Genomic DNA, 22,251 nt, shown 5'->3' with positions numbered 1-22,251 from the left:
CAAGGCTGTAAGCTTAGTCTATGTGAAGATGAATTTGAGTTGGTGGAAGAACTCACACTTGGTTTAGAAACACTCCTAGCCTGGCTTAGGCCCTGTCGACTTTGTTTTTGTCTCCCAACTATACAATAGAATGGAGGTATCATATGAACACTCATCTACAGGATTTCATATACTAGGTTCAACAAGAGATATATTTTAAATGATTTGAAATAAATAATGTGCAAGATTCTGCCAGCTGTTGGGCTCTGTGCAGTTATGTCTTAAATGAGAATGAGTAAAGAGCTGCAAATTTGTTCTTTCTGCAACCTCGGTCTTGGTACAACATCTTGTTATGTTTAATGTTATTCTAAAAAAAGTAGCCTGAATGTGTTTTAAACATAGGAAGATTTCATACTACATTATTCCTAAACACAAAACAATAATTTTTTTCATCTGTTGCTCAACCCAAAAGACATCATTAATAGGATCCTGTGTGGGAAAAATAATTGGCTGACCTGAGAGATGGTATCCAAAATGGCTTATAACTATGATCACAATTAACAAAGCATCTGTACCAATGAGGTAAGGGAGAAATTGGCTAACGAATAGCAACAAATGTACCAATAAGGGCAAAGGTAGTGAGCCAGGCCTTAGGGAAGACTGAAAAAGCATGACATTTATGACTACAGACCTGTCAACAGCAGTACACTGAGAAAAAGCCTTGGCCTCCACATGCATTTCAAACCACGCACAGATTCATATACTGTTCATTGTCCCAAAAGGGCCAGCTTTCTGTCTAGAGGCAGTTCAAAGCCAGCTAAAATTTTAGGAACTGCTTTATAATGTAACAGCTTTAAGAACTGCTTCAACATAAAAAAAGTTGAAGTTGTTTGTGAAGCAGCAGCAAAATTTCACTCCAAGTGTTAAATGAATTTGAAAAAGCGGGACTATTACCCAATGTTTTAATGATGACAAGGGTTATCTTGACTAAATGAACTTTTGTCTTAACAACTCACTTTTCTAACCCTCTCCCAATGCTTTCCCCAGCGTCGCCATACTATAGACACTCCTGCCCATTAGTCACTTAGTAGCCATCCCAGTCTCTGTTATCAGATAGACTCGGTATCGCAGTGCTGGTGTTCAAGAAACACTTATTTTACTTAATAATGACCCCAAAGAGCAAGAGTAGTGATGCTGGCAATTCAAACATGCCGAAGAGAAGCCGTGAAGTGCTTTCTTTAAGTGAAAAGGTGAAAATTCTTGACTTAATAAGGAGAGAAAAAAAATCCTATGCTGAGGTTGCCAAGATCTACAGTAAGAATGAATCTTCTATTCGTGAAATTGTGAAGAAGGAAAAAGAAATTCGTGCTAGTTTTGCTGTGGCACCTCAAACTGCAAAAGTTACGGCCACAGTGCGTAATAAGCGCTTAGTTAAGATGGAAAAGGCATTAAGTTTGTGGGTGGAAGACATGAACAGAAAATGCGTTCCGGTTGACGGCAGCATGTTGCGCCAGAAAGCACTGAACATATATGAAGACTTCAAGGGATCTTCTGAAAGGAATGACACCAAGCCATTTACTGCAAGTGAGGGATGGTTACACAGATTCAGGAATAGGTTTGGACTGAGAAACATAAAAATTACTGCAGAGGCTGCATCTGCTGATGAAGAAGCTACTGCCACATTTCCCGCAGAGTTGAAGTTGATTAAGGAGGAAGAAGGTATGTTTGTATAGGAAAAAACAGTGTATATAGAGTTCAGTCCTATCAGCAGTTTTGGCATCCACTGGAGGGGGGAGGGTGTCTTGAAACTTATTTCCCGCGGATAAGGGGGTATTACTGTACATCAAAAGACTGGCTGTTGGAAAGTTTTCTTGCCCGCAACAAAGGCTGGAAAAGGCGATGTGGTCGCCACCTACAGAGGGGGAGGAAAAAGGGGAGGGAATGGGAGGAAGGGGGAGGGAATAGCTTCCGTGGCTGGAATCTCCGGTGGGGAAAAAATTACAAAATACACATCTGAAATCTCTGGGCTCGAGTTTTTTAAACTTTTGAGTTTAAGTGAACAGAAATGTCTCACCATTTTCAAAATTCAAGAGCTAATGAAAGTTGAGAAGCAAAAAATAACCTGGGGGGATGGGTTTGAGTAAAATTGCTCAGCGGTCGATAGAATAAAACGAGCTACAAATTAGGTTTTCTGCTCTCATTCTATGGCTTTTCCTCAACTTTCTTTTTAAATGTCGAGTGAGAGAGCTTGAGCAAAGCCTTTGGGGAGGTAAATAAAAACCGAAGTGTCCCTTCCCCTTGCCCGTCCAAAGTTGGAACAACATTCTCTCTTGAGCTAAGCTTTCAAAACGAATAGTTCTTTGTGTCCCAAAGGGTGATGCAGGGCAGAGGAATTCTCCTGGCGGAGCACGGAGACCGGCAGGCCAGCCTGAGGCTCCCCGGACTTTCCCGTGTTCCAGCTTCCCAATTTGCAGAGAATCTCGGGTGCAAGAGTAAGTGCGAATCTTGGACGGCGGCTGAGGCCGGCTGGAGTGCCGCAGGGAGCATGCTGGAACTACCACCAGCCTAGATTTTCGCCCCTGAGCCCTGGCTCCCCTCCCCCACCCGAGCGGCCGCGCAGGCCCCAGGTGCAGCCATGTTCTCGATCCCACCACCCGCGCCTCCATTGACAGTCCTTGCCGGAGAGGGCCGGGCGCCGCACTCTCCGCGTCCCCGGCCTCGGGGTTCGCCCGCGCGACGCTTCCTGGGAGTCGTAGTCCATCGCCCCCGCCATTGCGTTGATGGGGACGAATAGGAAACTACAACTCCCGCTGGGCGGTGCTGCTAGTGCGCACGCGCAGCGCGCCTTCGAGGAACAAAAAAAAAAAAAAAAAAAAGAGGGTGAGAGAGAAGCTCGGTGAGCAGAGAAAAGGGGCCACCGGTCGCCCCCCCGTTTCTCCGCACGCGCTCTTTAGCCGTGGCCGCCCGCCTGCCGCGGTTGCCCGGGCCTCTCTCACGGTCCCTTCTGATTGGATCTAGACGCTAAGCGAGGCCCTGCTAGGGCGGCCATGCGGCGGTGACAGGAGCTCGGTTGAGACGCACGGGCCCCTCGCCCTCTCACCTCCTGTCCGCTAGCCAGCTCGCCTCATCCCCGAGGCTGCTCCACCGCGGCCGCAGCTCGCGCACAGCCCACACTCGCTTCCCTTCGGCACCCCGACCCCAGCGCTGCCTGGAGGCGGCTGCACTCGGGTGAGTCCCTGTCGCCTCATCCCCCGTCCCCCACCCCAGTTGCCATCGCCAGTAGGGCCTTTATTTGAGACTCCTCCTGCGGGGTCTGCAGGGGCAGGAGTCTGGGGACTGTCGGCAGCCGTGTTGGGGTACCCAGCCCCCCCCACCTCGGGCTGCCGGCGTTGGGGGTGGGGCAGGAGCAGACGCGGTCGCGGGGGACGACAGTTGCACGCGCGCGCCTGGCTACGCATGGGGGAGGGGTGCGCGCGCCGGCGCCTCGTTGGGGGGGTCTCCGCGTGAGGTCCGCGCGCGAGCGAGGCTGCGGCTGCGCATGCCCGGCCGCTGATTGGCTGCCTCGGGTGGTGCGGGTGCGCGCGCGGTGCCAGGCTCGAGCGGTGGGGTCGCGCTTCAGCCTGGTGTCTCTGGGGCTCGTGCGCCCTGGCAGCCGACGCTCAGGATTGGTCGGCGGGCGGCAGGGGCGGTGCTGCGCTGCCTGGTAACTGCGGCCAGCAGGCGGGGGAGCGCGGCCCCTCCCAGTCCCCACCCCTGCCCGTCTCTGCCTGCACCCAGGTGGAGCCCGGAGAGGGCTTTGTCCCGGCCCGGCGGGCGCGCCTTACCCGCTGGGCCTGTTCTTGGGGGGAAGTAAACACAATGACCGGAAGGAAAACCTCAGCCTTTAGGCTGCGAAAATAAGCCGTCTAGGTTGGGCCAGCACCCAGACGGGATTTCAGGGGAGGAAGGAGAGGAGACAAAAAACTTTTCTTTCCCATTCCTCGTCTCCCTCCGCTTTTGCTTATTCAAGTTTTGCCTTTATTAAAGCGAGGTTTTTTTTGTTTTGTTTTGTTTTTTTTTTAGTGTTATGGTTTTGCGCTAAGTTGCGGCTGGGAGTGTTCAGATGATGTCGGGTCCTGTTCAAGTAGTGCTCACTTCTGCGAATGCGGGGCCCCTGTGCAGACTTCTCACCCTCTCTGCATTCAACTTTGCTGCAGACAATGGCTTGATAGGCCACAGTGCCTGAGAGTAGTCTTTGGGTGTTGACAAAACAAAAGGGGAAGTTAGTTGGCAAATGGTAATGTACATTAGTGTGTACTGAGGTGGCAGGGTATTTATCCCTGGGCTAAGGCCTGTGTTTTGGGATGACTGATTTTATATCCTGATACAGTAGACTCCCCTCCCCCCCTTATCCGCGGTTTCACTTCCTGCAGTTATAGTTGAGGTCAGAAAATTTTAAACTGAAAATTCCAGAAAGAAACAATTCATAAGTTTTAAATTTCTCGCGCCGTTCTCAGTAGCGCGATGAGGTCCTGCTCTGTCCTGCCTGGGACGTGAATCATCTCTTTGTCCAGCGTATCCACGCTGTATATGCTCGTCACTAAGTAGCCATCTCGGTTTCGTATTGCAGTGCCTGTGTTCAAGTAACACTTATTTTCCTTAATAATGGCCCCAAAGAGCAAGAGTAGTGATGCTGGCAATTCGAATATGACTAAGAGAAGCCGTAAAGTGCTTCCTTTAAGTGAAAAGGTGAAAATTCTTGACTTAATAAGGAGAGAAAAAAAATCCTATGCTGAGGTTGCCAAGATCTACAGTAAGAATGAATCTTCTATTCGTGAAATTGTGAAGAAGGAAAAAGAAATTCGTGCTAGTTTTGCTGTGGCACCTCAAACTGCAAAAGTTACGGCCACAGTGCGTAATAAGCGCTTAGTTAAGATGGAAAAGGCATTAAGTTTGTGGGTGGAAGACATGAACAGAAAATGCGTTCCGGTTGACGGCAGCATGTTGCGCCAGAAAGCATTGAGCCTATATGAAGACTTCAAGGGATCTTCTGAAAGGAATGACACCAAGCCATTTACTGCAAGTAAGGGATGGTTACACAGATTCAGGAATAGGTTTGGACTGAGAAACATAAAAATTACTGCAGAGGCTGCATCTGCTGATGAAGAAGCTACTGCCACATTTCCGGCAGAGTTGAAGAAGTTGATTAAGGAGGAAGGTATGTATGTATAGGCAAAAACAGTATATTTAAGGTTCAGTATTATCCGAGGTTTCAGGCATCCAGTGGGGGTCTTGGAACATAGCTCCTTTGGATAAGGGGGGACTACTATACATATTTTTGCTTCGTCCATTCTTAAGCTACTGTGATCTACTGCCTTGTGCTTTCCTTTGGCTTGCTTCTTGGCATCTTGGCTTATAACTGTAGGCTGGAGTGACCTTCTTTTCGGGCTGTGGAACTTTTTCTTACATGCAGTCACTTTTTTTTTAAAGCCTTCCATTATATTGTTTGGTCAGAATTTGCTGTTTCTTCTTATGTTATCCTAACTTGTTTGTTCCTCTTGGGAGGGCATCTTTATTTCCTCTTGGCGTGTGTTTGGTTCTGCCTTGTGTACATGTGTCTGGGCTAGTCACTAGGTATTAAACTCCTGGTTTGGTAGGGATTAAACCTTTTCTGCCTTAGTCTCTCTCCTTCTTACAGTCTACAGCTGTCAAAGTGCTTTGCACATAGTAATAACAGCTAACGTTTGAATATTTCCTATGTGCCTGACATCGCTCTTAAGCCTTTAACATTTTTTTTTTTAATCTTCAAAATAATCCGATAATTCTATTTTAAAGATGAGGAACAAGCCTAGAGAATCTGGGTAATGAAATGTACTCTTGACTACCAACCAAGTAAACCTTGACTTCAAGATTTGAATATAGGCAACGTGACTCTTAACCCCTAAGCTGGTGGTTCTTTAACTCCAGCAGTAAGCATCGGCATCTTCTGGAGGGCTTGTTAAAACAGAATCACTAAGTCCCACCCCAGACCTTTGATTCTGTAGGTCTAGGGAGAAGAAAGGGGGCCATGTTTATATTACTAACTAGTTTTCTGGTGGCACCGAAGCTTGAGAACCATTCACCATGGTGCAAATTAAGTTTTTTTCTTTTTAAAACTTATTATTATTTATGCCTACAGCACCTGGTCTTCCTAGGTGCTCTCTCATCCAAGTACTAACCAGGCCCAATCCTGCTTAGCTTCCAAGATCAGACATTGGGGCTTGTTCAGGGTGGCATGGCCACAGACCATGGACCATGGCTCCACTGGGGTGTGAACCCAAAACCTTCTACTTGTAAAGCAGACGTGCTAACCACTACACTATGGAACCAAGTCCAAATTAAGTTTTAAGTGAGGAGAATTTATTGTAGATGTTTGCTCTTTATTACTATAAAACTAGATCTTAACCAAAAATAGCTTAAACTGTTTACTGTAGATTGCTTAGAAAACTGAGAGTTAAGTTTTATTAGTCATGATTACAAAATTAAAAGTTTAAAAAGTCCAGTTTAAAAAGGCTATGGGTATTTAAGTATGAATAAAATTACAAATCTAATAATTTCGGTCTTTTTCCCACCATCATTCATTTTTTAATTTATTCGTGGCACAGGAATTTATCTCCTTCCTGAGATGCTTAAAGCATCCCATCACCACCTCTGAATATAGACGGGGTGAGGTGATAGGCCTGAGCGCAGCACTGAGATAGGTTGGGCGGGGTGGGGTTGGCTGAGCAGCCAGGGCTGAACAACCAGAGTTCTGTCCCTGCACCTCCAAGGATTTGTTTTACTCTTAAGACTATGACTGCAGGGACTTTGTCATTAAAGTGTAGGCTTTAAGGTTTTTGGGGCGCAAGTATTGTTGATAAAGTAATATCACATTAGGTAGGAGGAATAGGATTAGTTTACAGTTATGTTCTGTCATTTTTGATGATCCATAGATTGGTGGTATATTCCAAAACATAAAATATAAAAGACAAGGTCCCTAATCCCAGTTGATATTATCTACAGGAGCAGTAAATAAAACACCGAAAAATTACTAAACATTTAACCTTTTCTTTTATTATTGGTGACTGGCCTATTTTCATTTTATTCCACCTCATTCAGTTCTACCATTATTTCATTCTTTATTGAAAATGAGTTTTTAAATTTCAGTCCTCTTAACAGTTGTGGTTATAATTAACATGAAATTGTTTTAACTTTTGGGTTAAACAGATGCTGATCTAGTGATTTTTATGTATATCTAGGGGAAAGCATTTTTTAAAGTTGTTTGAGAATAGTCTGAGAATATTTTATTTTTTAGAACTGCATTAGAGGCAATTTACCTGTGAGATAATTGCTAAGAATTAATGGCAGTCTAGTAAATGTCATTCATAGTATTTTTCTTCAAAAATGCATTTATTTGGGCTATGGTTATTACTAACTGAAAGAAAGTAGGAAATGCAGTTAATCATTTCATTGTGATTGTAGAGTGTTGTGATATTCATTGTAATCAATGGGCTTAAAATGCCAGCATAGCAATATGAAGAATATTACTCGATTAACCAAAGTATAGTTGAGGCTATACTTTGGTGGAATAAAATTAAGAATTAGTATTTTAGAGGATGTATGTATACTGGAAAAATTATGTGGATAAATCAGAAGTGCTGAGGGTATTATCTTGATGTTTTTCTCCATCCTTTTCTTCTTTCTGCCTTTACCTTTTTTCTTCTCTCTTGTCTTTTACTGGAATTCTCATTAGTGCAGTTTTCCTTGTTTTTGTTTTTACTTTTTTCTCTTTGTTTCTACAATCCTTTTAGTATTCCATGCATGTTTCTGACACTACTACTTTGCTATTTCCCATTTTGGCCTAGTGGGAAAGTAAGAGGAAAGTTCGATATAGTCATGGATTGTCAGTTGATGGAGGAGCTGGTTGTGCTTTGGTTAAGTGTTATATAGGATTTTAAAGAATTGGATTATTTTAAAAATGTAACTTGAGAAGCAAAAGAAGCAAAATGAATTTATAATTGAGGGAGGGAATATCATTTTGTGGGTATAGACACAGATTCTGAAATTAGACTGCCTAGATTCAAATCCTGGTCCTTGCCACTTCCTGGTTGTGTTACCTTGGGCATTTTACTTCACATCTCTGTATCTCAGTTTCTCTATTTTAAAAAAAGTGGGATGATGATAATAGAACCTGTTTCTCTTATAGGCTTATTGTGAAGCTAGAATGAGTTAAAAATGCTTAACGTGGTATCAGGTGTACAGTAAACAGTCAATAAATATTAGCCATAAGTTGAGAGATTGAATCTCCCCCAACCCTCTTAATTACCGCCCCCCCCCCCCCCGACTTATGGATGTTGCCAGTTTCCCCCTGAGAACTGGATCTCTGAAGGTGGGGCGTCTCCTCCCACATGCTCACAGCGTGCACCCAGGGCCTGGTGTACCTGGGGCTTGACGCACCCAGGGTGTAGTCCGTGGCTCTACCTGGGGCGCAAACCCAGTACCTTCTGTGTATAAAACAGGCTAACCACTACACTATGGAGTCACCACCGAGAAATTGAATTTTCTAAAGAAATAAAATTTTTACTACTAATTCTACAAGGTTAATCTCCAGAAACTAGAGAATATGAAGTCTATGAAGGCAAGGACTTGTTTTTTCTGAGATTTTTCCCCTTTTAATACATTGTTTTTGCTTTTGTAGTATGGTAAGGGAAATGTTCCCCCCACTTCCCTTAAAAAGTAATGTATATAACTATAATATAGTATAATTGTAGAAGCAGAGAGTAGTGAAGAGTTTGGTCCTTTTTAGGGTATCTGATTAAAATGAGCCATGACTAACAGGCAGAACCTATATATTTCTAATGTATATGTGTAATGTATTATGGAGTCTGTTTACCTTGCAGATAGTGAATTTATAATTGAAATAGTCTCTGGGATTGGTTACTCAACAGATAAATTCACCTATTTTCTATCTCTATTCTAAGTCTTAGAGGTACTGCCTTCTTTCCCTGTTGAAGATGTTGAAATATTTGAGACAGAAACTAGTAAAGGAGTTGAAGGGTAGTTGCAATTTCTTTGCTTTTATAGGATAATTAAAGGGGATAGAGGCTTAGCTATCTTATTTTGGCTAGGTCCCATTCAAATGTTTTGACTAGAAATTGACAGTTTGATGAAAGCTTAGAAAACTTCGCTCCTGCATTGTTATAAAGAATTTGTTAATAAAGCTCTTACTGTTGACTACAACATAAATGTGAATAGACTTGTCTAGATTGGGTTTTCATACCAAAATTGATTTAAAGAAAATTAAGTGTTGGAACCGAAATAAAATTAATAAATGGTCTTAGCCTCAGACTTTAAAACACTTAGGTTACATTATTTTAGTTGTAAAATGATAATTTGAGAAAGGATGACAGCATATATTATACTCCACTTTATACATGAGGAAAAAACCAGAGAAACTGGCTCTAGTACTAGAATTAATTTAAAATTGGCTAAAGGAGTGAAAGGAGATCCATTAGCTCAGTTTCTTCCTTTTATTATTTTTTTATTTGCCATTTTAAGCATTTTTAATTAAGTGACATTAATTGCATTCAGTGTTGTTAAAACCATCACTACTACTTCTAAAATGTCATCAGCCCAAATAGAAACTCTGTACCTGCTAAGAGATAACTCCATTCCTCCCTCCCCCTAGTCCCTGGTAACCAACCTCTAATCTACTTTCCTTCTCTATGAATTTGCCTATTTTAGATATTTCATACAAATGGAATCATGCAGTATTTGTCATTTTGTGTCTGGCTTATTGCACTTAGTATATTGTTTCCAAGGTTCATATATGTTGTAGCATGTTTTAAACTTCATTCCTTTTTATGGCTAAATAAGTTTCCTTTGTATGATATACCACATTTCTCCATTCATCTGTTGATGCACATTTAGATTGTTTCTACCTTTTGGCTTTTACAAATATTGCAGGTGTAACATTGGTGTACAGTATATATTGAATCCCTATTTTCAAATCTTTAGCATATATACTTAGGAGTGGAGATGTTGGGTCATTGTTTTTTCTTTTTAATGCTTTCCTTGGAGCAGAAGCTTCTGTCAAACTTTAAGAGTAAGTTTTTAGGGTATGTTGTAAAACAGTGGGGTAGTCACTTTACCCAACTGCTTTTCGAGTTATTTCATAATTTTTTTCCTATAGCTGTAGTCTTATCTGTAGGAAAAATAGCAAAATGAGTGTTTGAGCTATTGTTCACTATTCAGCTTCTAGATTTTAAGCTTAGGAAAAGAAGGGATCCTTTCTTATATTTGGAACAGTACTTAACACAGTTATCTAGTTACCCAGCATATTGAGGGCCTTCAGTATTGTGGGGATAGGTATTTTGAGGCTCCAGGATACAATGTTTCTTGAAAATAAAGGTATGGGCAAATATATATTGTTTTTTGAGAGCTTAAGGATAAAGACTCTTTAGTTTGTATATTCAGTCTCGTTTATTTCTTTAGATATTTGGAGTAAGATGATTTTTTTTAAACTTAAATTTTAAAATAATCTGAGTATATTAGATGTAAGCAAAATTTCATGCTTGCACATGGATGTTTTAAAAGGTGCACATCCTTTATTTCAAAGTAGTGACTTATTGTATACCTTAAACTTACACAATGTTATATGTCAATTTTATCTCAATAAAGTTAGGAAAAATAATTAAAAATAAATATGAAAAAAATCCAGTGATTTATTTGGACACTTCTTTGATGAATTTTCCTGCTCTGTCAGAACATAGGTTATTATATTTAGCACTGTTAATCAAAGCAGTTGGGAAATTTTCATTTTATCAAATTTGGATTCGGAGAGTTTATATGTGGATAAAAAGTTTTTAATAACATTTACATTTTAAATGCTTACTCAATTTACTGAATGCCATGTGAAGCATTCTATCAGGTACTTAATATATTCTGTTGACAACCTTATGAGGTAAATATACATATTTTTGTCTTTTTCCAGACAAGTATGTTTAGGATTAAAGAATCCCAAGGTCAACTTGAATTCAGGACTTTGGCCTTATTCCAAAGTTGGTGTTCATAACAGGTTTTTGCTTTGTTGCCTGCCTTCTGTGGACAGTACCTTTAAAAAAAATAAAGATGGACTTTTAGACCATAATTAGTTCATTTTCATTTCCCCTTCCAGTTTGTAGAAAGTTAGAAAAGGAACAAGTGATCCAACTTTTCCAGTACCAAATGGTTTTTAAATTTAGGGTAAGGTCAAAGGGATACATTCTTTATGTAATGATAGAGGAAGGCTTAAAAATCTGGAGTATCAATTTAAAAGTATAATTTATGCATTTGTGAAATTTTTCTCTTAAACCATAGGGCCCAGAAAAGTGGGTATTCCTGAATAGCTGATAAGTTTTGTTTGTTTGTTTGTTTGTTTTTCAAGGACATTGTTTTGGCTACTGTGAAACTCAGAATTTAACTTGTGACCCACCAACTGGGCACATCCTCTTTCCTGGCTTTTTATTTTGTCATTCTTTCCTTTGCCTAACTAAGAAAAATGTTAGCTATTTTTGTTAGATCTCAACATTTTTTTGGAAATGATGTTAAATGTAACACAGTCGCACATCATTTCAAATCTTAACCCTTCAAATGTATTTTATGTTATCTTGAGGGATCACTTGGTTTTTATTGATATAATTACCAGCTTTATTTCAGCAGATAGAAATTAAGAATTTAGTATACTAAAATGTAAACAGTCTCCTAATAAAAACTTAAAAGCTTTGACTTAAAATCTGGATCAAAGGTTCGTCTTAGGGATTTCTAGTTTTATTTTTAAGTACTTGCCACTGTATGTTATTTCTAAAAATTAATTAAAGTTAAATGAACTAAAATTGGCTATCTGGCTTTTTTTCCTGTTTACTGAAGTACCTATGTTAAATAAGTATGTTATATATAATTAATATTAACATATGTTAACATGTTAATATAAATTGTGATAATTTATATTGTTATTAAATATTTATAAAATGGAACGTGAATGAAACACCAACCTAATTTATTTTCCATTGGAAAGTACTGAGATTTACTGATTGGTGTGCAGTCTGTAGAGCTTTATTTGATAAACTTTAGGTTTATATTTTTGGACATATTTACCTTTATGAATTTCTAATCATTGAGCCTCCTTAAAATGCAAGAAGAAAAACAACTTCTTTCCAGTTTTATTTAGCCAATAGAGACAGATCGTAATCAGTAGTTTACTATTTAATGTCCTTAGCTCTTCTCTCAGTTAAGATGTTTTAACAGACAGCAAAAACTACAAGACTTAAAAATCCATGAAGTAATGCAAAAATAGGAGAAATTTTAATATGCTTTAAAAAATTACCTTGGAACACTTTTAAACTCACAAAGTACAGTTAACCCTTGAACAGCGTGGCGTTAGGGGGTGCGGCCAACCCTGGCAGTTGATAATCTCTTAAAACTTTTGACTCCTCACCAAAGCTTAACTACTAATAGTTTACTGTTGAGCAGAAGCCTTACTGATAACATAAACAAGGTGATTAGTACACATTTTGTATATGTATTATATATTGTATTCTTACCTGGAAGTACGCTAGATGAGCTGTCTCCAACCTTTTTGGCACCAGGGACCAGGGCTCCTATGAGAATCTAAAGCCTAATGATGATCTGTGGTGATGCTAGCTAGGGAGCAGCTGCAGATAGAGATGAAGCTTCTGCTTGCTGGCCTGCCACTCACCTCCTGCTGTATGGTCCAGTTCCTGACAGGCCATAAACCAGTACTAGTCCACAGCTCGAGGATTGGGGACCCCTGAGCTAGAGAAAAGAAAATGTTATTAAGGAAATCATAAGGAAAAGAAAATAAATTTTCAAACCTGTGTTGTTAAGGGTCAACTGTAGGTTCAAGTACAGTAAACAAACAAAATTTCCCCCGTAGAAACCCCATTCAGTTTTGCCAAATGTCACTTAATAGCAGAAGGGTCTAATCCAAGATAGTGTTTTCACCCAGTTGTCTCTAATATATTTCACTTTAGAATAGTTCCTCAGTCTTTGAGTTTCTTGCTTTTGACCTTTTTGAAGGTTATGGAGCAGTCATTTTATAGAATCTCTCTCAACTTGGGTTTGTCCAGTGCATATTGGGCAGGGTTTTCATTGCATTCTGTTGGATTGGATCACTTGGTTAAGATGGTTGTGTGCTTTGTTTTTCTTTGTTAATAAGTATTGTGTGTGGCAGTACTTTGGGATAATGAGAATATCTGCTTTTTAGAATTGTAGAATCCTACTTTTTTTTTCTCTTGAGGCTGGGAATTTTTTTTTGCTTTTTAGGGGTGAAGGTTAGTGCATGGACTTAAAAATTCTGTTATAATTGTCTAAGTCCTTGAAAGAGTAGTGTTTTTTTGAGATTTAGATAGTATGGAAAATGTTAAAATTTGGGTTAAATTTTATAGTGCATGTTGTGGTTTGAAAGAACATGGAGAATTAAGAGCAGTCAGGTCTAAATTAGATTCTATTTAATACTGCGATCTTGGGCAATTTACATTGTTTTCCCAGGTTATCGGCTGTTTTTATGTTTTTTTTTTTTTTTTAAAGGCCTGGTTTGTAAAATGTGTCAGGCAGATGTCACCAAGATGCAAGTTAATTTCTTTGGTATAATTCAGAAGCCGATAGGGTCAATAAATTACCTTAAACACATTTTCTATAGAGGCTACTAAGCGGATGTAACTAGAACAAATGGTAGTATATTGAAAACATTTAAAACATTTGTAAATTTTGTCCAAAATCTGAACTGATTGTACTAAATGTGTGCTGACATTTTAGGGATGAATGTTTCCTCTCCTGAAAAAGATTCATTAGCTTTTAGTACTTAGTAATTATAGGTGGAACATGGAAGTATTTAAGTACTATTGATTTCAGAGGTAGAAATACTTGGGCAACCCTAAAAGATTGCCAGAAGATAGTATTACATGATTATCTAAATAATTTTAATGTGACTGAGTCTAGTTTAGGATGAAGTCAGCTGATTCAATTATTAGATCCTTTACGTGCATTTTAGGTACCATCTTATGTCAAAATGTGTAACATCTTAGATGATGACTTAACTTGGTACTCATTATTTTGAAAAAATTACTTTTATAAATAATTTATATTTTTAAAAAAGTTTGAGATTCTGTTTTCCTTAGAATTAAGTGATACTAGACATTATTTTACATCTCTCACTGAAACCGTTTTTCTTGGTGTATATTTTTAACACTATGATGGTACCTATAGTCATTTTTGTTGAAACTTGGTTTTATTGGCTCTTAATAAAATCAGTTGGTAAATTTGAGATTTAATTCATATACAAAAAATAACTTGAGACTAAATCTCAAAATATGGAGATAATTGGAAGACTAAAGAATCAGAGAAGAGATAGCGCCTCTTAAAATGTAGCCCAGAAAAGGAACATCCACAGCGCAGGCAAGTCACACTGCAGTTTTTGGAACAGAGGTTAAAAACTTAAGTTTGAATGAAAGATATTCCTGGTGAAAGTTTCCCCAACTTTGACCTTTAAGCCTGTTGAATAATAACTTAATTGAGTACCAATACCTGTCCTTAATAGTTGTCTGAAGCCTTCCTTGGGCAATATCCTAGTGGTAAGTATTTTACCTTATTTTGAAGATTTCTCAGTTTTAATTGATCCACGTATCTGGCGTTTAGTGCTTAGGGCTCTAGTACCAAACATTGACTTAGGAAAGTTACTGATCTTTGCAATCTTGAACTATGCTTTCACTATGCTTAATTAAATGTACAGGGTAGATCTTAATTTCTTATTAGAAGTAATAACAGCTTTAGTAATCTGCAGAAAATTGTGAACATTTTGTTTGTTTGTTTGTGTTTGTTTTTTCTCAGAAGAAAATGATCCTGGTGGCTTGATCAGTTTAAATCTATTTCCTCTTAGTTGAGGGTGGGTCTTGGGTCTTGGATATTAAGTTTTACTAAATGAAACTGTTGTTTAAACTCAGTTTTTATGGCTGTTTACCACCATTGTTAAAGGAGATAACATTTACCTGATAGTACCTGTCAGCAGTGTTTTATGCCATAAATTATGTGTTCAAGTGGACAATTCTGTAACTCATTCATGTGTTTTTCTTTGAACCAGAGTCGTTATTTTCTTTGTAGAATGTAACTGATGTTCATATGTCAAGTACTTATCAATGTCAACCATAATCTTCACTTCATGGATAAAAAATATACTTTTGCTTCAGTTTGTTTACGATGAGTGGCAGTTAATTTGCTGCTTTATAAAGATTGCCTAGTATTACAGTTCTGATCACCATGTAATGATTTACTTTTTTTTTTTTTTAACCTGCTTTTCTTTGATTATTACTTGGAGATAGAGATTCTAGTTCGTTGTTATAAAATTACCTGTATGACTTTAGCAAGATGGCTAATCTTTATGGAATGGTCTTCTCATTTACAAAATAATCGAATAAAATGGTTGCACTAAAGTGTCTTGAATTTCCTTCTTGATCTAAGATTGTATGTTTAAAGATTGAAAAAGAAATTTGTTTGTTGAAAATAACAATAACACAAAGAAGAAATAGGGCATGAATGTAATAAAAAAACACGGTCAATGTTATGGTATCTCCCCTATTTACCAGTTTGAGCTGAAGCTTAATTTGAAGTAGAAATATGTTAACTATTTAGTAATATTTAGAGAACAGCATAATAAAAAATATTAACATCAGTTTATTTTTGTTAAGAGTGATGATGGCGTGTGTGAAAATCTTCAAGAGCTCTTTGATTCACTGTATCAATTTTCATTATTTAGCTGTTCATTATTAACAGTAAGGATTAATAAATTCAAAGCAGAAGTATGATCAAATGAAAAAAGTTTATGTGGAATTAATTATTGGCATATTTTGAAGTAGAACAGATCAGAACAGCAAGGACGTAGATAAACATAATCGCTGAAATGGATCTCCCAACAAGAAACATAAGAAGGTTTTAAAGAATGGCTGGAGTCTGTTTTCAGAGACATAAAATAAGACCATCACATCTATTAAACGATAGCTGACTGACCAGAATAAATGATAAAGAAATGAAACAGTAACAGGCCAATTAGTTCATATTTGAAACTCATAATGGAGAATTAAAATCAAATCAGGATACAAAAGAAACAAAACATTCAGAATGTAAGAATTAAGTTAAATTTAAAAAATGGTAAAGAAGATATAGCAGACTCAGGCAACTGGTATGTTTTGTGTTGGTGGCATCCTTTCTCATCCCTTTTCTCTTAATAACAATGCTTTGCCTTTTGAGTAGCTGCATACCTTCCCATTCCCTGTGGTTCTATCTACACTGCTAATCAAAGTGTATCCCGGGTAATCTTTTTTAAACTAGTCTTGGTATTTGGGCTTGGGATAGGATAAGCTTGTCGCACAAACCCCTTGAACTTTTGTGTAAACAACAGCAAGAAGATATGACAGTATTTATTGCCTCTGGGATTACAATACATGTGCGTGGTAAAGTTGAAGATGCATGTGGCTGTCATCTGTTTTAGGGAAGAAACCCATCTGTTGAATAAGTGAGGCAGGCTCACAAGGAGAGAATAGAGGGAACTTTAATAGCATGTCTTGTGTTTCTGGATCTAGCTGTGTGTGGAGTCAGTACAACGTTTAGACTGAATAATTTAAAAAAGTAATAAAAGTTCCCATCTTTATTTGCAGTGGCTTGAATTGGAAATTTGTAACTTTGTAATATAATAGTTCCGGCTAATTCATAACTCGTTCTCGAGAATAAAGAATATTATAAGGTGTGGTTCCTAGAGTTGATAGAACTAATAAGAATATTCTAAAATTATAAAGCAAAATGTTTATTAAAATACTAAAAAGTATATAAGATAGGAATTTCAAAGGGGTAATATGTAAAAGCTAATATTAAAAGGAAAACAGGAACTCAGATAATAGAGGTTAGAATTACCTCTGCCCTGAAAGCATTTGCCAATTTCTTCACATGAACTTGAGTTTTGAAAACCTTGTGGGATGAGAGGCTCAGAAATCTGTCTAGAACCTGCAACAAAATTCAGGGGTCAAATAGGAGACCCTTCTCAGTAAGCCAAGACTGTAAATTAGATAAATTAGATTGAGAAGTAAACCAGCTTACATCCCTATTTGTGGTCTGAGTTAACATCTCCTGGGCAGTCCAAGGACACTGAAGCCTTTTACTGAGATTGTGGTGATTGCAGATAGGTAGTATTCTGAGACACCTGGAGGAACTACCATCATTGTAGGCTTCAAATTTAAAATAATTTTTTAATGTAAACTTACCAGGACATAGTAAAAGATAATTGGGCATATGTGGAATCAGGTACCTTGAGTATGAGCAGGAATCACCAGGAACAACAGTAAGATACCTGCAAAAACAAGATTTTAGAGTAATCAGAGACTCTAAAACAATTATCCCTATTATGTTTAAAGAAATATGTCAAGCTTGAAAATCTTTAAGGAGTAGGAAGCTATTAAATATTATATAGAGACAAATAGAAATTCTAGGATCAAAATTATAAACAAAAAACCCAGTAGGTGGTTTTAATAATAAGATAAGCACAAAAGAAGACAATGAGTGAAATGGAAGGTAAGTTAGAAGAAATAGTTTAGTTCAGAGAGAAAAACATGAGAAAAATATACAAGAATGTAAGAGATTAAGTCTGACATACATTTAATCTGAGTTTTCGTAGAATAGGAGATAGAGAATGGGGCAAGACTACCTGAAGAGATTATAGCTGAGAATTTTCCACAACCTAGGGATGGTAATCCTAAATCAAGAAGCCCAGTGAATGACAAACATAGTGGATGAAACAAATTCCACATCTAGATAAGTAGTGAAAATGTAGGAAACTAAAGATGAAACAAAAACAGCAGGGGTGGGGATGGGAATTACCATCAAGAGACTACATGAGACTTCTGAATAGCAACATGATAATGAAGCCAAAAGATAACGAAACAACCTCAGTTTGCTGAAAGAAAATAATTGTCAACCTAGATTTTGATTTCAGTGAAAGTATCTTTCAAAAAGAAAGTTTGCCATGAGAAAGACATTCTATGGGATTAACTTCAAGTAGAAGGAAAGCGAAATGCAAGAAAGAATGAGCAAAGTGACAAATTTGTGGCTAAATCAAAATGTAAAATTGAAGCAAAAATGATATAACATTAAGGATTAAAAGAATGACTAGGATCTAAAATAATTGATCATTTATATAGATAAGTAGAGTGATTATCAATCAGACTTCAGTTTAGTAAATGGGCATAGGACCTAAGTAGATGAGTCACCCAAGAAGAAATACAAAAACTATGAAAAGTGTTTCTTTATTCAGCATTCAACTATTTTAGTAGTAATGAGATATTCATCGTGATAAATCACAGTTCTCCCAAATGTTGGTGAGACTGATGAATTTAGTATATATATAAACATTTCTGGTAGCATTGTAAAAATTTTGGCTTTACATGATCTTTTGGTCATTTTTTTGTTTTTCCAAAGAACTATTAACTAATGAATTTCAGAAGTAGAAATCATGCCTATTTGCATTCCTTGTGAGTGTAGAGTTACCTGTCCCATTATAGTTGCTTTAAATTTTTTTTTTTTATGGCTTCTTTTACTGGGAGACTTACCAGTTTTGACAGGATAGATTATACCATGTTGATTTTTTTAATTGTTCATTTCTGGTGATATACACACACAAACAGACCCTGTTTAATCCTTAGAAAAGCTACATTGGCCCTGCTCCAGTGGCTTATGGAACATTGTCTCATTTAAAGGTCTTTTTTCCTAGGATACTTCCATTTTGCTTTTTTGCTATTCCTCTTCCTCACAGGGTCATTGTGAAAAGATGAGCAATAAAACATGATAGGTATATTTAATAGATGTTTATTTCTTTTCCTTTTTTTTTTTTTTTTTTTGTCTATCCAACTCTTATTTTAAAATGAAGGGGCTCATAAAAGGTCAGAGGTGAAAGGAACGTTAAGGTATGTGGTTGATTTAGGGTCTCTTTGTTCATAGAAGAGGAGACTGGGCACAGCCCACTGTGGTCATAGATTTTGTTGGTGGTCTGGGCAACCCATGACCTGGCTTTTTTGGCTGCTGTTTCTGTGAGGAGCAGTTGCTCATGCCTAATATTCAATAAGCTTGCATCACTAGCTTTGCCTAGTGTGTCCTCTGGTATTGGTCGTTAACACCGCTGTGTGAAGCAGTTAACTTTCTGGGAAAGGGATAGGAGGAAGCAGTCATCGAATGAGGAATTCACAGAATGTTCCATGAATAGTCTTGACTTAAGACGACCCAGGGAAATAACCTCTTTTAGACTGGCAAAGAACAGTTCAGCAAATTTCTGTTGTAATCCAAATTCACCATTTTCTAGAGAGCAGAAAGCCCCAAGTAAAAATGTATCTTTTCGCATTAAGCCTGATTGGACTCTGTCACCTCCAAGGTTCTTACTTTTGAAAAATTCTGTGATGCTTCCTGAAAAGTCCTGGTAATGAAATAGGACCTCTTATTGCCTGTAGCATACCTGTGGGGCTATTGGTGTGACATCTATCTAATATTTCTTAACATTGAGTATGAATGACATATCAAATTCATGACAGTTTTAAGGTGAGAAGTGGAAATAGCAGTAGGCAGAAAGTTGTCCTAGTGTTATGTTCTGGTTCTGATAGTGGCTGTGTGACCTTGACAAATCCTTGCATTTGTAAATGAGAACACATTACCTTTTTACTTTGCTGGAGAATTAAAGGAAAAGTGACATTAAGAAGTAAGAACTTTTACAAACGATGATATATTCTACGTGAAGGTTCTGATTATGGAAAAGTAATATGCTTTTGTTGTTCATTTTGACTGAACCACAGTTTAATATAAATTTATTTAAACTGACTCATCTAAAAGAAAAGGATTAGGGAAAATAATTTCTGTGATTTTGATCATTCTCTTGATGCTTTTCTTAATTCTATCTCCATTCAGATACAAAATTGCTTCTATTTGTTCATAGATATATGGAGATAAGTGTCAATTGTTTTTATTACCAAGTTTTAATTTCCTTGGTATGTATACTTTGTTACTTTGTGGATGCCTAAATCTAGCTTAGAAGTTAATTCACATGATAATAGATGGGAAATAGACTAGTTTTTAGTAATAGGGAAAAGATTAGGTACATTTTTAACCAAAATTATTTTCCTGCTATCAGCTCTGTGTTCTCTGGATTATTGGGGTTTCAGTCAAGGGATACTCAGGTATTCAGTAAATTATATACACAGATGTGTTTTTAGAATTCCCGTTCTTGTCCATAATTTTTTAGACATTCTTTCATATTAAGTTCATTTGATTATTTGATCTTTTACTAAAACTAGAATTAAACAATTTTTATATTAGAAATTTTAAAATTTTGCTTTAGATTTTGCCTTAGAGTATCTTTACGTGGTGTATTTTTGCTTTTTAACTTTTTGATAAAATAGGCATAACAAAATTCACTGTTTTAATCATTTTTAAATGTACAGTTCCTTGGCATTAAGTGCATTCTCATTATTGCATGACCATCACTGTTATTTTCAGAACTTTTTCATCATCCCAAACTAAATCTCTGTACGTATTAAAAAATAACTCCCCCTTACTCCCTTCCTCAGTCCCTGGCCACTACCATTCTACTTTCTCTCTCAATGTATTTGACTAATATACATATTTCATGTTAGTGGAATTACACGATATTTGTTCTTTTGTGTCTGACTTATTTCACTTAGAATAATCTTTTCAATGTTCATCTATGTTATAGCATGATCAGAACTCATTCCTTGTTAAGGCTCAATTGTATAGTGTGTATATATCATGTTTTGTTTATTCATTCATCTGACAATGGACATTTGGGTTGTTTCCACCTTTTGGCTATTGTGAATAATGCTGCTGTGAACATGGGTGTACAAATACCTGTTGAAGTTCATACTTTCAGTTCTTCTTGGGTATACACCCAGAAGTGGGATTGCTGTATCTTGGTAATTCTGTTTAATTTTTTTAGGAACTGCCAGATCGTTTCTGCAGTGGATGTACCATTTTACATTTCTAACAACAATGCACAAGGATCCAGTTTTTCCACATCTTTGCCAACACTTAGTTATTTACTGTTTATGTGTTGTATTTTTAGGTGTTTGAAATTCAGCTGAGGTTTTTTATTGATACCAAAGTATCAGAAAATGTTTGTTAAAGAGAACAATATGCTGTATTATAAAGGAATCTTAGATGGCACTTGTCCTGCAAACTACTTCCTTTTCCATAAGAAAGAATAAATTCTCTTCACCCAGCCTCAGCATGCTTTTCATTCTCTCTTCTATAATCACTGTGTGTATGAGAGAAAGGGAACTTTGCATCTGTGTTGAATTATGATAAACTCTTGCTGGGTTGTGAGGTATATTACTTCGTCTCACTTGGGAGGAATTTTAACTGGTTCTGGGTGACACTGGAATTTACTTTGAGGGCGATGCTGACCAAATTAGATGGAAAGTTAGGAGCTAGATGGTCTTATAAGATAGGACTTTTGGGCAAATAATACTTGTTTTCTGAGCCTTATTTTTTTCTTATGCAGGAAAACTAAATGAGGCAGTCTTTCGGAGGATCCTCACCATTATAACATTTTGTTTAGTAGGACACTGTGGGTCTCTGCCACTCACTTTCTTCTTAATTTTTTTTTTGTACAGGGATCATGGCCCAAGTAGCAATGTCTACCCTGCCAGTAGAAGATGAGGAGTCTTCAGAGAGCAGGATGGTGGTGACATTCCTCATGTCTGCTCTTGAGTCCATGGTGAGATGGCTTTACAATTGTATAAAATGTTCCATGATTGTATGAGATTGGGCTTGTGGATGAGCTTGATTTGTTTTTTTTTAAACATGTTTTTTTGGTTTAGTAATATTTTTTTTTTGCTTGAATGATAGTTACGGGTCTAAACCTTTAATTCAAAATTTAATACCATGTTTCAGAGTATTCTTATTTTAAATGCTTAATATTTTACATTTAATTTCAACTTTTACCAACCAATATCTGAGGCAATCCTTTGTTTTGTAAGCGTTAACTTTGAATTTATGTGCAATAGTTGAAGTTTCTCAGAATAAGTTTGGTATATTATATGGTGTAGTGCTAGAGTTTCATTATATCTGTATAAAGAACATTACTGGGATTATGAGCCATGAGAGCATATTCACTATTTCATATCCTTTATTTTATTGTGCTATGCATTCACAGTTGTCCTTACTCTGCCACCTTCT

The 22,251-nt window shown here is 37.5% G+C and overlaps 1 protein-coding gene across 11 annotated transcripts in view; it reads left to right on the top strand.

Moving 5' to 3' along the window:
* The first annotated feature begins 2,841 nt into the window (after nucleotides 1-2,841).
* The window catches only part of GTF2I (general transcription factor IIi), a 92,945-nt gene continuing 73,535 nt past the window's right edge, over nucleotides 2,842-22,251 (top strand). For 5 of the 11 annotated variants that reach the window (XM_016153213.2, XM_016153215.2, XM_016153212.2 and 2 more), the window contains exons 1-3: nucleotides 2,843-3,207; nucleotides 4,042-5,176; nucleotides 21,687-21,790. In XM_016153213.2, coding sequence (XP_016008699.1) covers nucleotides 4,624-5,176; nucleotides 21,687-21,790 — 657 coding nt within the window. In that variant the 5' untranslated portion in view covers nucleotides 2,843-3,207; nucleotides 4,042-4,623. Of the gene's footprint in view, nucleotides 3,208-4,041; nucleotides 5,177-21,686; nucleotides 21,791-22,251 lie in introns of all 11 variants that reach the window. The other 6 variants (XM_016153220.2, XM_016153219.2, XM_016153217.2 and 3 more) reach the window with 4 other exon arrangements.

This window comes from Rousettus aegyptiacus, unplaced genomic scaffold, assembly GCF_014176215.1.
Source record: "Rousettus aegyptiacus isolate mRouAeg1 unplaced genomic scaffold, mRouAeg1.p scaffold_m13_p_8, whole genome shotgun sequence".
Classification (NCBI taxonomy): Eukaryota; Metazoa; Chordata; class Mammalia; order Chiroptera; family Pteropodidae; genus Rousettus; species Rousettus aegyptiacus.
The sequence above is the reverse complement of the archived record's forward strand: the minus strand, read 5'-3'. Positions and strand labels throughout refer to the sequence as shown.